We start from the raw sequence: 18693 nt of genomic DNA on the forward strand, positions 1-18693 counted from the left end.
ATTTATACAGAGCTTATAGTCTACTAAAATCCCCAGATTCTTTTAAAACTTTTACATTAAGTTAGACCTGCTTCATCCTGCTTAGGCATTTGCTTGTTTTTTAGTGAACTTTTACATTTATGCTCATATAAATTCCACCTTATTTAAATTCCAGCCAATCATTCCAGTCTGTCAAGAGCTTTCTAAATCCTGACCTTCATTCAGTTGTTAGCTACCTCTCCCATCTCTGTGTCATCTATTACTTTGGTAAAATAGATCTTTCAAATTATTCAGTTTACATTTAAATAAAGTGTTTGTTCTCTTCCATCATAGGCAAATTCAAGCAAAAAGGCAGCTTTAGCTTAGTTCTGATCTGCCATTTTAAAGTGTAAGTTTAGAGAAAAAAAAAGAAGTCAAAATAGTGCTGAATAAAGACCAGAAGCCAAAATTGCAAAACACCAAATCTATATTTACATCCACATAAAATAACATACCTTGACTAAACTGAAATATATCATAAATTAGAGTAATGTCTACTGCTTGACAAACTTAAGTTTTAACAATTAAAATAAATCAAACTGGAATGAAATAAATATAAACAAAAATCCAACAAATTGTACCTCTATATAAATGCACTGTTATCTTAAAGGAAAAAAATACAAAACCAGTAGTATCCCAATAGTTAATACTGATGGGCAAAAAAGTACTTTGAAGTACAGGGCTGTGGAATTATTGACAATTGTTATGCATTTTTAAAATGTGGTAAAAAGGAAAATCTGAAAACCCCTGAAAATTGCTGTATAACATGAGTTGATTGTTTTCAAATAGATCTGGTAAATTTCTTTTTACATGTTTAAATTTCAGCCCTCTGTCACACAACCCCTTAAAATTTGAATGTTCTTATGGCATGCATTCTTTAAGACTCAAATCAGGCAAATATTAGGCCAACCACCTTCCAAATGTGTTCATTTTGAAAAAGAGGCTATAAAAAAGTGCAAAACTATGAAAACAAAATCTAGATTATGTACATATGGCTCAGCTTATGAACAGGAAAAAAGGTAAATAGTGTACAATTTCCTGATACACAGCACTTCATTACAATGCCAGTTGACAGATCTCAATTAGGTCCCCTTTAACACAGGAGTTAAGACATACATCAAGGATGTCTTATGTTGCATAATGAAAACAAGAGTATTTCTAGGTTTTGCTACTATAGGACATTTACACTTTCTATGTGGAAGAGAAGGGCAGGGTCAGAAAAACAAACAGTGCAAAAAAAATTTGAAACAGTTTCTTACTAAAATACAACATGGAAGCCAAAACCATGTATATGCTGAAGTAATAAATCTTCAGCTATGGGCTACAAGTAGAGGTAACTAGCAAAAGTTAAAATATTCAATAAACCACTTCTGCTGCCTGGTGGCTGTCCTCTTTTAAAAACCGAAGTTGAATGAGCACAGAGAAAAACCTTGTCCTTTTAAAACAAACAAAAAAAGGATAGGGGTAGGGTTGTGATGGAGAAAGGGAAACAACAGACAATCCCTTCTCCTCCCCCTCTGCACAGTGGGCAATTTCTTATTCAGAATCAATGTGTCTACAATTAACTTCAACCTGTCTTCAGTTAACTAAAATGCCAGAAACACCAAGAGATCTCTAAATACAAACATAAGATACACCAAAAATCTTTTATTTATTTTAAAATTGCTTCCCCATATTGTAAGATATTTATAATTTTGCACTCAAACTTTATTAGTTTGAGCAAATATATGACATGTCAATTTTTTAAAAAATGATTTCAGTTTGATAGAAAACGAATTTAAATAAATTCCACATATTACTTTGTTCACTATTACCATAGATTTGTCTGCTCAGAGAAAAAAAGGGTTCTTAGTAGAGACATTTTAAAATCCCACATAACCACCACATCCCATCAATTAAAAAAAAAAAGTCACCAAATAAAGTAGTCTGGTGGTTCCAGGAAAATTTACAAATCATGAAACAGCTGGTAACAAGTAATGTATCTCCCTCAGATAACATGTTGAAATAATTTGCAATAAAAGGGACCTAAAAATTCAGAAGTGATCTTCTTATAATATGCAAAACAAATCGGTCAAGAGGGTCAATACTTCAGTTAGGTGTAGTCACATCAATTTGCATAAAGACAACAATGTTAGATTGCCTAGGATTTGATATCATACAGATCATTGGGAATTTTTTAAAAAATAAAACCTATTCTAACTGAAAAAGCACAAGATCAGAAACTGCTCAAAATGTAGAGCTACCTTGGAAAGAGCAGGGGGTGAAAAACCACAGTATTTAAACAAGTAGTTTTCCAACAGATATTTACAAAATTTTACCTGAGGTGCAAGCATTATATACTCCCCCCCACCCCCAGTTACTTTTCAGCAGCGCTCAAGTATTCAAAAAACTACTTAATATTTGGTCAATTCTAAAAAAAATATTATTCAAGGTCAAAATAGAGATATACTTTCTCCACTTTTACAACCCAACTTTTCCAACTACAATTTTTATTGCTATTTGGTACAAATTTTAAACAGAACCAACATTATAAAACTGTAGTGTTCTTTTTATGTACAGTACAATCACAGCTTATTTCAGTAGCTTTCACCATTCATTTTCTCAAAGGATGAGCTGAAGGTTAACTCCACAGAGAATATGTACTTATGTCCTTATCAGACCTGGAGGTAGAAAAAGAAAATTGATAAAAATGAGATTACACAACAATAGCAAAAAAATCTCAAGCTGAACAAGAGTAAGGAAAGTTGTCCAATTTTTTAATGGTCATCTAAGCCCAGGTTCTTAATAATAATGGAAGATCCAGAAAGATATATGTAAAGTGAAAGTAGAACTATATGTAAAGAAGGATTCTGTTACCTCCTACAGTATACTTTGAAGGTAAAGGCAAGAAGACACAAAATCAATTACAGGATGAATCAATATTAAATATTTAACTGAAAGAATGACTATTAAAGGAAAAACTGGAACTTGTTATAATCTTTCTTCAAAAGAGTGGAAGCTGAATATTCCTAAAACCTAATATTTCTAAAACTCTTCCTAGAAGAGTTGAAAATAGAGTCAAATAGCAGCTGGGTACAGTAGAACACTGTTCTAATTGACATAGAGTAACAAAGCTAATCACTTGCCTCATAGGCTAATCACATCGGAATGACAATAGAATATGTTTCATGAGATGTAATCTGAACTGCTTTAGCTACATCTGTTAACAAGTCATATTATAATGCTATTCGCTACACAGCCCTCTTCAGTCACTCATCTTCATTGTTAAATGTGTTCTTAAGAAGCCAAAGAAGGTATACTTGAAGTTGTTCTTGGTCTACTTTACAGATGACACTCATAATACAATCTAAGAAACAAAATCAACTCACGTTTACATTAATTTTTTTAAAAATCCACAGCCTACACTCAATGAATTTTCTAACTTGGTTAAATTTAAAGAAATAAAGAGTTGTTGAAATTGAAGGAAAGCTCTTAGTAGTTAAGTGTTGTTTAGAACATGCAGGGACCTTGATAGATGTGATCTAAATTCTTAAGTTTGTTACTTAAAATTCAATTAATTAAAAAATTAACATTATTTAACTATAAACTAGAAAAGATAAAATAATTACAAAGAGGTTTCATGTTTGATTTTACAGAGGAATCAAAGTACATTTAATTGAAATGTTTACCTTTTTTCCCAAAAAATCAAGTTTTCTTATCATTTGGTCGATAATGTGTATTTGTAATAAGATTCTCGTAGTTTCTTTTTTGCAGCATGCTATTAGATAACTGTTGATAAGACATGGGCCTTTTTCCTAAATTGAGGGGAAAAAATTTGAAAAGACAGAATTAAAATTAAGAAGCTTTGTTCACTTATGCTTAAATTAACAGATTTTGCACCTATTTCAAAACAACGTTGATCAATTCCTATGTATTTCCATATACTCAAAATCATGGTACAGTTGAATTTTTTTTAAAACCCTTACTTTACCACTTAGAATCAAACATATTGGTTCCAACACACAAGATCAGTAAGGGCTAGGCAATGGAGGTTAAGTGACTTGCCCAGGGTCACACAGCTAGGAAGTGTATGAAGTCAGATTCAAACCTAGGACTTCCCATCTCTGGACCTGGCTCTCAATCCACTGAGCTACCCAGCTGCCCCCAATCTTAAGAAAAATCTTAAGAAATAGGATATCTGAATTACAGGCTCCAATACTCAAGTACTCAGGGGCTTGTTGGGTTTGGTCATTTGTAAAAGGGCACCCAGTCTGAACTATAGCTCTCAAAAGATAGAATAATGCACTTTGTAAATTTCAAAGCAAATGAGTTATAGAGAATATGAATCTTCATGTTTAATACTGGATATACTATTCATTTTTTTAACTGAAAGTACACTCAAAACAGAACAAAAGCTTTTTAGGAACATCTAACATGAATGAGCTCTTTTCAGAAACTTCATTTTTCCTTAAGTTTAAAAACTGATTTAAAAAAAATTAATATGAAAGTCCTCTCGATCCAAGTTAATACCAGCAAGAATTAAGAAGTCCAAAAATTAAATTTAAGTTTGAACATCTTTTAGCACAAATATGCAACATACATACTAATCAATAAGAAAAAAAACCTTATATGAAAGCAAGCCTTACATATTACTGAAGTATAGACATTACAATGATATTACAATGATAATATAAAAACCAGAAAAAAATAACTACAAAAAATAACAAAAGGAGCTTTAGAATGTTTTTTAAAATATGGAAAAATATCTAATTTCAACATTTAATAGTTCCTATTAGTGAAAGAGGAAGAATGGAAAGAATGCTAGAATATTAGGAACATGACAAAACCCCTCTGACCTAATGTGTAGAATAATAGAACAATAATTTTGGGTTGTTGCTCAGTCATGTCCAACTCTTTATGATCCTATAGACTATAACATCCATGGGTTTTCTTGGCAAATATTGGAGTGGTTTGTCATTTCCTTCTCCAGTAGATTAAGGAAAACTGACTTGCCCAGGCTATGGAAAGCTGAACTTATATTCAGATCTTCCTGATTACAAGCCAACACTGAGACATCTAGCTGTCTCTAATAATAATTAGAATCCTGTTAGTTCTCTTCTAGTAAAGAGAACAAAGAAAAGAGATTTAAGTATCAGTCATTTCAAACATCTCATCATCAATGATTTCAACATCCTCCAAATCAAATCTGCTAATGCAAAACCAACTAGTTTCCTCTCTTCGTCCTGCTCTCCTTAGTTTTGGTAATATGAGTGATAAACAGAAAAGTTTAAAAAAATGTTACTCATTATGAGAAAAGGCATGAATAGCCCACAAACTGGGCACAATCTGGGAACAGACCTATGTATTAAAATAAGAGAAAATCTTACATGTGAGAAACTAATATGAATCCTAAATTTGATAATGTTCAAAATGTACTACTACTCCAAGCAAACCAATACTTAAATCCATAAGAGAAAAAAAGGCCTAATCTAATGAAAGAAACATTTTAATAGCTGATAATTTTTTTCAACTACCAAGTCAACATTTATTAAACATCCACTATGTGCCTGGCACAGTGCCATTAAAGAAGAGGAAAACACAGTCCCTGCCCTCATGGAGTTTATAATCTAAGGGGGGAGACAAGTAAACAAATATATGAAAGATAAGAAATAATTAACAGAGGGAAGTCACTGATATTAAGGGGGCTGGAAAAGGCTTCCTATAGAAGGTGAGATTTTATATGGGACTTAAAGGAAGTTAAGGAGTTCAGTAGTCAGAGCAGAGAAAGGAGTGTGTTATAGACATGGGAGATAACCAGAGAGACTCCCTGGAGCCAAGAGACGGAACAGCCAAAAGACCAATGTCACTGGATCCAAAGAGCCTATGTCCTAAAGTAAAATGTAAGAAGACTAGAAAGGTCAGAAATAGGAGGAGAGGATGAGATTACAAAGGGATTTAACAATAAACAAGGCATCTTGTATTTGATGCTGGAGACAATAGGGAGGAACTGGAGTTTATTTATTTAGTAGCGGAGTAACATGGTTAGATCTGAGTTTTAAGAAAATCACATTGGTGGGTGAATGGAAACTAGATTGGAGTAAGACTTGAAGCACGCAGAACCAAGTTGGCTATTTCAAAAATCAAGTCACAAAGTGATGAAGACCTGTGTACCAGCGGTGTCAAAAGAGAGACAGGGTTAGAACAGATTTGGGAGCTGTTGCAAAGGTGAAATCGCCAGGCCTTGCCAACAGATTGGATAACTGGGAGGTTGGGAGGGAAGGCTATGTGAGATAGTGAGGAATCCAGGATGACTCCTAGGTTGAATGTCAGAGAACGGGAAGATGGTGTTAACCTCTACAGTGGGGAAGGTAGGAGGAAGGAAAAGTGGGGAGGGTGGAGGTGTGTGTGTGTGTGTGAAGAGAATGAGTTCTGCTTTGAGATGATTATAGAGCCCAATTCTTTCTTTCATCTGTGTTTTAAACAATAAGTAAAAAGTAAATGAAAGCTTTAAATTAAAAGACAAAACATTTCTTCAAAACTTTTGAAAAGTCACTGGAATGTGTTGAAGCAATTGCTCTTAATTTGCTATCTCCTCCAGATCAATCGGTACTAGGTTAGAATTGATAAAGCATCCTTTTAATTGAAACTAACACATAAAGTAAGTAAGTGATTTTAATGCAAATTTGCCTCTTCAAGGTAGCACAGACTAGGAGAACTTATGAGTAATAACAGAAACAATTGTGATTTAAACAAGTTTATCAAGTGGAAAATGATCCCAAGATATCCCAAATCTTACATTTAACATACTACAAGAGTTTGTCTAAGGGTCTCTTCAAGGCTATGCAATAAGGCAATCAATATTGGCTAAAAAATTATTTCATTTAAATTAAAGAAATCCAATCTTACCATTATGGAAAAACTTCAATATAATCTACAAGAATACATCAATGGGAAGTTACTTTGTATTTGTTTCAGCACTAAATAATTATCATTAAAAACTGCATGCACAGTACTGTTCAGAATGGAGTTTTACCACATAAGGATCCTCACTTTAGTAGGGAGTGTAAACAGAGAAGCATGTAAATACCCACTCTTTGAAACAGTATGTGTTAAGCATCATGAGTCTAGCTTAGTACAGGGCATATTTGGGAGCGGTTACAAAGATGAAAATCAATAGGCCTTGCCAACATCTTAGATAACTGGGTTGGGGGAACTGTGATACAATGGTATTTAGTTCAGTGAAATAGTGTGGGTCATGAAATCAGAACTTGAGATCAAATCCCAATTCTGTCCTAAATGGGTAAACTTGAACACGGTCACATCATCTTTTTTTTTTTTTTTTTAAACCCTTAACTTCTGTGTGTTGGCTCCTCGTTGGAAGAGTGGTAAGGGTAGGCAATGGGGGTCAAGTGACTTGCCCAGGGTCACACAGCTGGGAAGTGTCAGAGGCCGAATTTGAACCTAGGACCTCCTGTCTCTAGGCCTGACTCTCAATCCACTGAGCTACCCAGCTGCCCCCTACATCATCTTTTAATACCTCAGTTTTCTCATCTGTAAAATAGGGGACTTTGACTAGATAACCTAGGAGGTCCCTTTCTACCAGTTTATTATCAAAATTGAATTCATTCGGTGGCATCTGGGTAGCTCAGTGGATCGAGAGCCAGACCTAGAGACGGGAGGTCCTAGGTTCAAATCCGGCCTCAGACACTTCCCAGCTGTATGACCCTGGGCAAGTCACTTGACCCCCATTGCCTACCCTTACCACTTTTCTGCCTTGGAGCCAATACACAGTATTGACTCCAAAATGGAAGGTAAAGAGTTTAAAAAAAAAAATTGAATTCATTCTGAGTCCCACAAAGCCCTCCCCCACCTCTTCCAAACTTGTACATTACTTTTAAGGGTATCCTCATCCTCCTAATGAGACTCACAATCTAGAGTTAGGGCTCCCTCGGTCCCAGAGCCAATCTGTCAAGGCTTCTAGATCACACCTTTGTAAGGAAGGTCTACAGCAAACTCCCCAGCAGCCTGGTAAAGACCTGAACTATCTTCCATTACCTTGCTGGTTGCTCCACCTGCCCAAGTCTCTTCTCATTAGTCGGTCCTCTACTCCACTGTCAACTGGCCTTCCTCAAATGTGAGTCTACATCCCCTCCCCTCATAGATTCCAACAACTCCCTCCACCTCCAAGATCAAACATAAAGCCTTCTGTTTGACACTGTCCCCCACCATCCTCCAGTGTTGTTCTATCTCCTGGCCCCCACCCCAAGGCAGTCAGGGTCCCTGAGAGGAGGGTGTTGCCCTCCACAGGAATAGGGAAGGGGACAGGGAAGGGGAGAATTCACCAATAATACCTTCTATTGCAGAGCTTGATGCTTGACTACCACTAGATCCACAAGAACTATAAAGTGGCCCAGGACCGTATGGCTCATAGGATTTGAGGACAGTCAGTACATTTGGCGAATCAATTTCATTTGAATTCAGGACCCCTTGCTTGGTTGGCAACACTGATGCAGGTGGACACGGACAATCCTGAGGTAATAGATTTGCAATTCTGCTTGCAACACGGTATCTGTTGATATCATATTCTCTTCTGTAATTGGCTACTGTCGCAGAGTCAAGTTCAAGTGTAACTACATTAGATTTAATTCTTTTGGAAGATGGTTCACCAAATTCCACATTGACATTACCTACATTTCTATTGCAAAAATATTCTCTTCCTTGATTACTAGACCACGGAGAGTCACTTTTAAGAGGATAGTCAAAGGAGCCATTGACGTTACTGCCTACTATGCCAGGTTGAGGAGATATGCTTAGAGACTTTAATTTTGTCTCTGGTCTTTTTATTCTGTCAGGAACTGAAGAAGCATTGGTTTTAGGATGCATCTCTGACTGCTGCCTAATCACACCTGCTTGAGCTCCAATATTCTGTTGTGGTCTGTGAGACTTCAGGTTACTTGGGGCTAAAGTGCTAGAGTCTGTTCCTGAAGAAAGTGGAACTTTGCTTGGCAAGGGTGGGCACAGCTTAGCTTTCTCAGGCTGCAGTGACTTTGACTGAGTTGCTAGAGAAATCTTAGATTTGTGTGAATTGGTAGATAAGGGAGGCACATCTTTTCCAAGTAAAGCTGGTGGGCAACCAGTACGCCTACTTTTGACTGAAGATTTATTTCTACCATTTTTATGAATGTCAGGATTATATTTGTGCATTAATCTCTGATGCATCATTAGAACTTCTGGATAAAATGTTCTATAAGTACAAAATGGGCAGGTGCTTGTTGCTAATAAACCTCTGCTGACTGAAACAGCTGCACATTCTTGGGCAGACCCAACAGATAAATTCAAGGGCTTTTCCTCAAAGTCCATGTTTGGTTTATGTTTGCAATTAGGAGTACTCTCCTTTATTTCATCTATGTTATTGACTTCACTTTCATGGATAGTATCTCCTCTGCCAGAAAGAAGAGAATCCTTCTCTGTTTTACAAACAGAGTTATTTGCCTGAGATTCAATTAGTGATTTCTTTTTTAATTTGTCCAAGTATGGAGTGACTACACTTTTGTTCATTTTATCAGTACTGTCATCAACTATGTTTTTACTGGAATCCTGAGTATCCTTGTTTATAGTTGAGTGTACACTTCCCAAAACATTATGAAAGGCAGAAGGCATTTCTTTATGTTGTTTTGCAGGTGTACAGCCTTTAGTATCTTTGGCACCATCAAAAAGCCTTTTCAAATTTTTGGTTTGAGCACCATCAGTTGTTAATAGCATATCTTCATTTTCCCGACTCAGTAGTGAGCTTTTGCCATCATTCTTTACTTCAGTGGTAATATCAATTTGCTTGTCCTTGTGATGTCTCTCTAAATGATATCTCAGAGATGTTTTCTGAGCTGCAGCATATTCACAAAATTCACATTTGTATGGTTTTTCGCCTGAAACAATAATTTAAATTATCAATTTAAAACAAATATTTGAAAACCATTTTTAAAAAATTTAAACACATTTTGAAAAAAAATCATACATTTTAAGCCAGTTATTGGTTCAAAAAAAAGACATTAGTTATCTTTTTATCTATTCAATAAGAATTTTAAGTCTGATTAGATATGCCCTAGAAGATCAGGTTTTTCTATTTTGCTATTGTTAGGTCAACTACACAGAACAGTTGAGATCTTGCACAAAAACTTTGAAAAGAAACAATGCCAAAAAAGGGACTACCAAAGAAACATGTGTATAATGGCCCTTTACCTCCAATCTAAATTATTATATAGTATATTAAAAATGAAACATTTTAGTTAAGCAACTGAAACTGAATACTAGTTTAATCTAGGGCAAAGTGACATTTTGGAAATAGAATGGAAGATTCTGCTTTCATTTTATATGACTAAGAGCCATAAAAGGAAACATTAAAAAGTTTGAGGCTAAAGATTTTAGGGAGCATTAATGAAGATAAGAGTTGAAATATATATTTAAATTTTAGAATTTTGAAATACATAATGGGTCATATTGCAAAATGCAATCATAGTAAAAATAAAGGACTACTGACCTACCCAATGCAATGTAAAATTAAATTAATATTTATTCTTAAGAGTTTAGAAGAGTCAAATACAATTTATGACAAAATTGGCAAGAAAACTACATTAAAACAGTCTATTTTTACCAAAAGTAACAACTGCCTGGGTACATATGACAGAAAATTATAGACATTACCTGTATGAGTTCTGAGATGAATATTGAGGTAATAATTTGAACGGAAATACTTTCCGCAATAGCTACACTCTCTGGATGATGCAAGATGTTTAATTTTTCCTCTTTCCAAGCCATCTTCATTTTTATCTTAAATAAAAATATTCATATTAGCAAGGAAAAAGTTGAAATATATGAATAAAAGTATGTTGATAAGTTATATACAAACTGTTCTAGCCATTACTAGTAATTTGCATTACAAACAATTTTTGCATGTGACAATGTAATTTTTTTTAAATCACAGAACTTCCCAAACATTGTTTGTCATTTTATTACAGGAAAATATAGTGGGTGTGTATGTATGTATGCACTTATTCTAACTATAGTAACATAGTACACAACAGAAAAGACATGGTTCCTGGTGCTTATAAAAAGTATATTCCACGCTAATGGATTTTTAAAATATATAGGTAGGCGTCCTTTCTCTAAATATCAGTAACTGAAATATAAGTGAGACCTAGCAAACAGATTGTGGAAGAGATTTTGTGGCTGGAAAAGAGAACAACTTCTTCAGAATGACTAATTTAAAAATTATGCCAATAATATACCTACCAATCCTCTCTCTTCTAGCCACAAAAGAAATACGTTTTTTATTTAAGACTAACCAATAAGTTACCACTAGAGGGTAGTAAATGTAGCTTTATCTTTAGCAAGGAAAAAAAAACCCTAAACAATGTATAAAGCAGAGTATGGGGAAATTTTAAATAAACTTTTGAAAACACTATCATCTAATAAGCACTGATCTACACAAAATATTCTTCACTAAACCAAATATTTGTTTCCAAATTGAATCAAAATTTTAGTTTCTTTTAATTTAACCATATTGTATAGTTATTTAGCCATATAGTAAACCATAAGGTTGAAATACTAATCAGCAGAAAAATGTTCAATCTTATTTTTTTCCTTTAAAACAATGTTTCTTAAACACAGCACTATTTACAATATAAATTTGGGGGCACTCCATACAAAGAAATGTTATCAGTTAAAAAAACTACGATCAACTCCAATTAAATACAAACTTTCTTTCTCTATATAATTTCTCCCTCCTCATAACAATTCCTAGGCTCTAAGCAATTCTCTTAGATTTTTTTCAAATCACAACTGATAACAGTATTCTACTACCAATGATAGTACAATTCCTTGAAATTAAATCACTGAAACAAAATTCAACTAGGAGAACTTTTTGCCTGAAGAAAATTTTTTCTTTGATGTTTTATCTCTGAATACACCTGAATAAAAGATTCTTGTTTAATATCCAAAATATTTTATTGTTTCATATATGAAGCAACAATGGAGGAATTAGGCTAAAATATTACTCAAAAACTCTTCTAATATGTAACAAGTGTAATTGAAGGAATTCTAGATTTAGTCAAACAACTTCAATTTAATTTTCTTCTTCTAGTTTGATTGCCTTACTATATATATGATCCTGAACCAATCATCTCTAAATTTCAGGGTCTCAATTTCCTAAACTGTTGAATGAAGGAATTGGTGCCTTCAAGTTCGAAATGTATGACCCTAAGAAGTATTGAATTAAGATAAGATATAATATGCTTTAGGGTTTTAGAAAAGACTACCTGAATCACAGGTTGGTATTACAGTTAAGACATAATTGAGAGCATCACTTAGTATCTCAAGACTTTTCCTGGAGAACGAAGGGATATGGACATAAATATAATTCTTAAGAATAAACCTCTTTAATTTGAAAGAGTCAATTTACTAATCCAATTGGTGTCACATGAAATTATCCAGGTAAACTTCCAATTTCTTATTTCAAGCTGTATATCAGGATTTACTTACTGTGCATTCTCTTATGTTACAAATTATGCGTGTATATGAAAAATAAAATTTAAAAAAATTTTTTACCAAGAATGGAGCACAAGCCTCAGCAATGTTTTTATTTTGGAAATTTGTCACAAAGATATAGTAATATACTTTGTTTTGATGGCTTAAGATTCTTAACATTTTAAGTACTATTTTCTAGATGGGTACAAGACCCAAAACAGTATCTAAACAAATTATAATAAACTTCATAAGCCACATAATAATTACAAATTGCAGTAAGCATTGATTTAGAAAAGAGAAATAATGTTTTTTGTTTTCTTAATTTTGTTTCTGGCTAACATATCTTTTTGGAATATAGACTGTAACCTGGGCTCTTTCTTGGTGAAGGAAGAATACAAAAATATTTTTCTACCAATACAAAAGTTTGGAATCGCAATGTTCTTTCTGGTAAATTCACATTCCCATTACACATTTGTTGATTCTTTCTAGATAATACTCAAAAAACTATGCTGAAGTTAAAATATTAGTGACATCATGGCACAGTGGAAAGAGCATTATTTCTAAAGAGAGAACATCTGAATTTAAAATCCCAGGCTCTTCTAAATATTTACAGAAACTTCAGTAAATGACTACTTTGGGCATCAGTTTTCTTATTTATAAAATAAGGGAGCTGTACTAGATTAATCTTTAAAGGCCTTTACCATTCTAAATCCTATGATGATAAACATTGCTATGGTAATATACAGGCTTATTTAAGTGAGGCTTGACTTAATTTGGTGGCAATTCAAACATCAAAAGTATTTACTGAGGTATCTAGGTGGCTCGCCAGACCTAGAGATGGGAGGTCCTGGGTTCAGATATGGCCTCAGACACTTCTAAGATGTATGACCCTGGGCAAGTCACTTAACCCCCATTGCCTAGCCCTTACTGATCTTCTGTTTTGGAATTGATAAACAATATCAATTCTAAAAAAGGGTTTTTGTTTTTAAAAAGGGGTTACTAAAATTGGCAAAGGATTCTGTGCTAATGTTTTTGTTCACAAAGTAATATAAAGTCTAAAATACACATTTGAGCTAAGATAATTCCAACAAACATCTGGACTAATCTGTCAATTTTTGATGGCTATTAGTTCCCAAATATCTATCATATTTCTCTTTACATACAATGGACAGTGCTAGTGCTCAAGTTTTTTTTACAATAATGGTGTGATAAGCGTGCTGACACTTGTCAATTCATAACTGTCACATATTTATAAGACAACTGACTAGGTTAGGAATAAGTGTAAAATCTGTTAACTTTAAAGATCCAAATAAAAAGATAATTTCTTTTAAAAAAAGACAAAATCATTAATTTTAGAAAATGAAAGTAACAGTGCCATCCCCACTTTACAATGATCATATCAACACTTGAAATCCTTTACATATGTTAATACAACAAGAGAAACAGAATTTAAGAGCTAGAAGGAATTAAAAACATTCGTTCCAAATGGTTCATTTTATAAATGAAATTAGGCCTCTGAAAGTGATGACTGGCTAACAAATGGCAGGTCTCTATTGTGCTCTTCATTATGCTATAGCACTTTGTTAATCCTCAAAAACACAAAAAAGTAGCAGTAGAAAATCATTTTGAATAGGGAGATATTAAAAAGGTACAGCTTACCTAAATGAAGTACTTCAGAAAGTCCATCTTCTGATCCATCTTCAGAACCACCTTCTACTCGATCTATTGTTCCATTTTCATCTAGAGCTGTGGCTAAATCTGGAGAATATGTTCTGTGCTGCCTTCCTTCGATGGAAGTTGGAGATTCAGCGTCAGTTCTCCTTTCTCTTTTATGAACTCTTGAATGAAGGACTAGCTGATGGTATGTTCTGAAAACCTTGCCACACTCTGAGCAATGTGTTGGTTTCTCTTTATTATGTGATAATTTGGGATCCACATCCATTGAAGGCACTTCACCACTAGTGTGTTTAATCTTTTCTTTGTCTTGTGAAAGGCCAATTCCCGAACAATTGTTTTTATTTGTTTTGGGCTTCCCAGTACTTTCAGTATGGCTTTTATTGGCATTCCAAATCTCTCCAAGTTCTTCTTTATCTGAACATGAATCATCATTGTCCGTACTTCCTTCTTGCCCTGGTTCTTTCACTTCTCCACGGCTAATAGCAACTTTGCCTTTGGTAGCCAACTGCCATGCTTGGTATGTATTAAATGGATCTAATTCAGCTATCCATTTTGCGGGTTTCTTAACTTTTTCAGGAGTTGGGTTTGGTCTCAAGTTTAGTAATAGAAGAAATTCTTCCCTCTGAGATGACATTCCTCCTTCATTAGAGTCAACAGTTTGTGTTTCACTAGTAGAAACAGACTCTTTGGTGTGTACTTTACTGTGCTCAATTAGGCTTTCTTTATTTGGAAATAGGAAGCCACAAACCATGCAGATTTTGTAAGGCGATGTGACGATTTCAGCTACTTGCTCCTGTACAACCTCATTTATTGTTATTGGACTATCTAAGCCTTGCTGTAGTTTGTTTCTGGACCCAGGTTTGCCAGTGTGTGTCCTCATATGATTTTTAAGGAACCAAGGTTCTTTGAATCTTCTTCCACATACACTACACCAGTAAGTGAAAGAGTCCTTATGTTTTTTCATGTGGGTCTCAACATCAAAGGCTCCACCAAATGTTTGCCCACAGACTTCACAGCTAAATTCTTCATTTTCTTTGCCATTCTCCTTCAGAGACTCTGTTCTCACTTGACTTTTGTCAAGAGGACTAAGATACTCCGCTTCAACACGGAGAACTGCTGGTTCACAAAGTGTGGGTCGATGTTGCATTAAGACATGTTTACTAAGATCTTCTGGATGTTTAAAAGTCTGTTCACAAAACATACAGTCCAAAGGCATACATCCTTCTGCTTGTATTAAAAATTTATCTTGCAGGTTTTTGTAAGAAATTGTGTTGGTCCCTTTTATTGATATTGATGCATCATTAATTTCCATACGGGAATCAACTGTACTAGCTATAACATCTGGCCCATCAATATAGGCTAATAGAGGCTGAGTTGGCATGTTTCTGACACTTTAAAGTTGTATTTTAAGAAGAATAATTTCAAAATTCCGTCAGGGAATTTCTGGGGTTATAAGGACACTTTTATGACATACAACCTAAACTAGGTGTCTATATTATGGCAAATGTTACAAATGTCCACAAGTAATTTTATGTTTATTTTTAGAAGCTATAGGAAACACTGATGTAGGTGAAGTCAAGTTATCTCCATAAACAATATATAGATTCCCTAAAACTGTTCCAAACTTGTTTTGTATCAAATCAGCAAAAAATTAAGTTTTAGTTATGACTCCATGTAATTTGAATGATCCAGTTGAGCAGGAAGTCAAACCCAGCAAAGTTGAAAAAGGATCTTTAACACCTATTAAGAGGGAAACAAAACAGAAACATTAGTTTGGAAGTAAATCTTTTTTTAAAAAAAAGATAGAAAATTCAAAGGTATTTTAGAAACCTATAAATTCTATCCTGAGGATGGATTTTTCTATTTGGTCTTCCTCTCTAACACAAATAGGACCAAATAGAAAAATCCATGGTTACACATACATGTATAACTAAAATGTTAATGAGTTAATAATCTTTTTTATTCAAACACTTAGTACTACTTTTCTGATATAGCCCATAGTTAAAATTTCATAATAGGGAAGTTATTAAATCTACCATCTAATGACAAATTAATTTTAAATGATGCAACAAGTTTAAATTGGTTACAGCCTTCCCCAAAGATTACAGGTTCTGTTGAAATTGATAAATGGAAATCATAGAATTGGTTTAAAGTGAAGGAAGGAAAGTTAGTTAAGTGCTTGAAGCTGCTCAACATATGGGAATGAACCATAATGTTTACTTTAACCTTTAATAATGTCCTGTAAGGCTATCTAGAAATTCAAATACTCAGTTTTATTATACTATACAAATGAAACCTAGATCTAGTATCAAGCCTTGCCCAGGAATCTTCTGAATTCAGTATGTGATGGAGAGAAATGAAGCCCACTCCTGCTATTATCACCCTGCCCCTTCCCAGCCACTCCTGAGGTGCAGCAGGGTGGAGGAAATCAAGATCCAGGACCTGCCCAATCCCTATGCTGCCACATACAGATTGACTGATCAATACCAAAGATCACTAATACTGGTGGGTCCATCTTTCCCAAAGATTCCACTATTTGGTCATTTGATCCTGTGATTGATTCAGATGTTACTGGGCAACATCATTCTTATACTATAAGTTTTAGGCACTAAACAATTTGTTAAGAGATAAGCAGTACCTAAAATGACATGCCATTTTTGGAAAGTGACAGCTAGCTTTCCTGGCTAAAAAAGTGTCAGAGATTCTTTAATTAAACTACAGACACGTTTTGAATAAGTTACTTTGTAAATTATGTTTTAAATGAAATGGCATACGGTAATTCATATAATATCAATTTTTGTTTGGTTTTCCTCTGGTCAAAAAAAAAAAGCTACACCTCCACTTCAATCCATATTATGCACTGGCTAGGGGAAATAATATTTTAAGAGATTACTGAGCTTGGATCGGAAACTTTTGGCTTAAACTAATCTAAATTCAATTCTAATGATGAAATCTGTATTTAATATAAGATATATAATATGTAGAAATTGACATTTTTAAAAATTCTCTCCAAAATTTTTAAGATTACTAGAATAGTCATTCCACAAAAAATAAATATTCCTGTCTAGCCTCTATACTACTCTACTTCCTTCTACAACTTCTAAACTAAGAATCCACTAAAAGTTGAGCATTTTAAGCAAATTAAATAGTACAAATATTTGTCTTTTGGGCAGTGATTCTGTGCCCTTCATTTACCCATTTAAGCCTGCCCATTCTACTTTCCCTCTCTCAAAAGAGAGTATCGCTATTTTCTTATCCATTCAAGCACAAAGCCATAGAAACATATTTTATTCTTCCCTCTTCCTCACATACAAACAACCAGTTGCTAAGTCTTTTCATTTCCCCTTCAGCAATATTTCCACAAGAACTTTCTATTTCCACCACTGTGATTCAGGTCCCTCTCCATCACTCACTTTGGCTATGCTAAACAGTCTATCCAGTCTCTAGTTACTCTCCAATTTATCCTTCATGAAGCAAAAATATTAGTCTTTGTGAATAAATCTAATCCTGTCATTTCCTTAGTTCAAAGGCCCTCAGTGGTTCTCCATGGCTTACCTACTAGACATAATATGAAGTCTTTATCCTGGCATTCAAAGACCTTCCCACTGTGACTCTCATTGATCCCTTAGGACTTAGAACTTGCCTTTCCACACACTGTAATTTGAGCCAAACACTTCCTAGCTTCTGTGCAAGAGAGTCCTTCCACATCTCCTATCTGTGAATCCTCTTTCTTCAAGCTCCAGATCAGTTGTCATCTCCTTGACAAAACACATTATGTAACTCCCCCAGTTAGAAGCGATGTCTCTCCTCCCCAATCTCTCACCCATGGTTGACCCCTTTCACATTCATTACAAAAGTTAACTTTTAATGTGCACCTTATCAAACTACTAAACTATGATATTCTAGAGAGCAAGGATGTCATGTTTATTCTTTACTGACCTACTGCCTTGCACAATGCATTTTTACAATCCTTAATAAATGCTTATTAAACTGAAAATACCTATCTTAATGCTTCAGCTTTTACTTTGTAGTAATCCCAAAAATAATGGTGGAAGGTTCCATAGCATAATGGAGAACACTTTGTATTTGGTATTCAGTACTTAATATTCAGGACACCTCATTCTAGTTTTTGCTCTGCCACAAATCCTTGAAAAGTTTCCATGTCATGTGCCTCAGTTTCCTCATCTGTCAAGTAGGCAATTTAGACTAGACATTTTTTGATGATCCTTCAATCTGAAAATCCCATGCTGATGCAATTCCCTAGATTAAATCATAACAAATCACAATTATGTAGTAATTTCAGGTTTATAGTGTGCAATCCCCACAAAAAAACATTGAAAAGAGGTAGGGAATACAATACATATTATTTTTAAAGGAAGTTTTAAAGAAAGGGAGTCTGGAACTCAAAGAGTTTAGTGACATATATGGTAACAAGAGTTTATTATCAGAACTAGAACTTGAACCCGGGATCTCCAGCGACCCAGCTTATTGCTTTTCCCA

General features: G+C 34.3%; 1 protein-coding gene across 2 annotated transcripts; it reads right to left on the reverse strand.

Annotated features, from left to right (window-relative positions):
* Positions 1-427: 427 nt before the first annotated feature.
* Positions 428-15574, reverse strand: ZNF217 (zinc finger protein 217). 2 transcript variants are annotated; one of them, XM_044661117.1, is made up of 5 exons: positions 14176-15574; positions 10696-10821; positions 8349-9920; positions 3687-3812; positions 428-2678 (listed from the first exon to the last, which is right to left on the reverse strand). In XM_044661117.1, exons 1-4 carry the CDS (start codon positions 15572-15574, stop codon positions 3703-3705), a joined length of 3207 nt encoding a protein of 1068 aa, XP_044517052.1. In that variant the 3' UTR covers positions 428-2678; positions 3687-3702. The 2 variants fall into 2 exon arrangements, with proteins under 2 accessions (XP_044517052.1, XP_044517053.1); XM_044661118.1 differs by lacking the exon at positions 3687-3812 and having other exon boundaries at positions 428-2668; positions 8340-9920; positions 14176-15505.
* Between the last annotated feature and the right edge of the window lie 3119 nt (positions 15575-18693).

Source organism: Gracilinanus agilis, chromosome 2 (genome assembly GCF_016433145.1).
Source record: "Gracilinanus agilis isolate LMUSP501 chromosome 2, AgileGrace, whole genome shotgun sequence".
NCBI lineage: Eukaryota > Metazoa > Chordata > Mammalia > Didelphimorphia > Didelphidae > Gracilinanus > Gracilinanus agilis.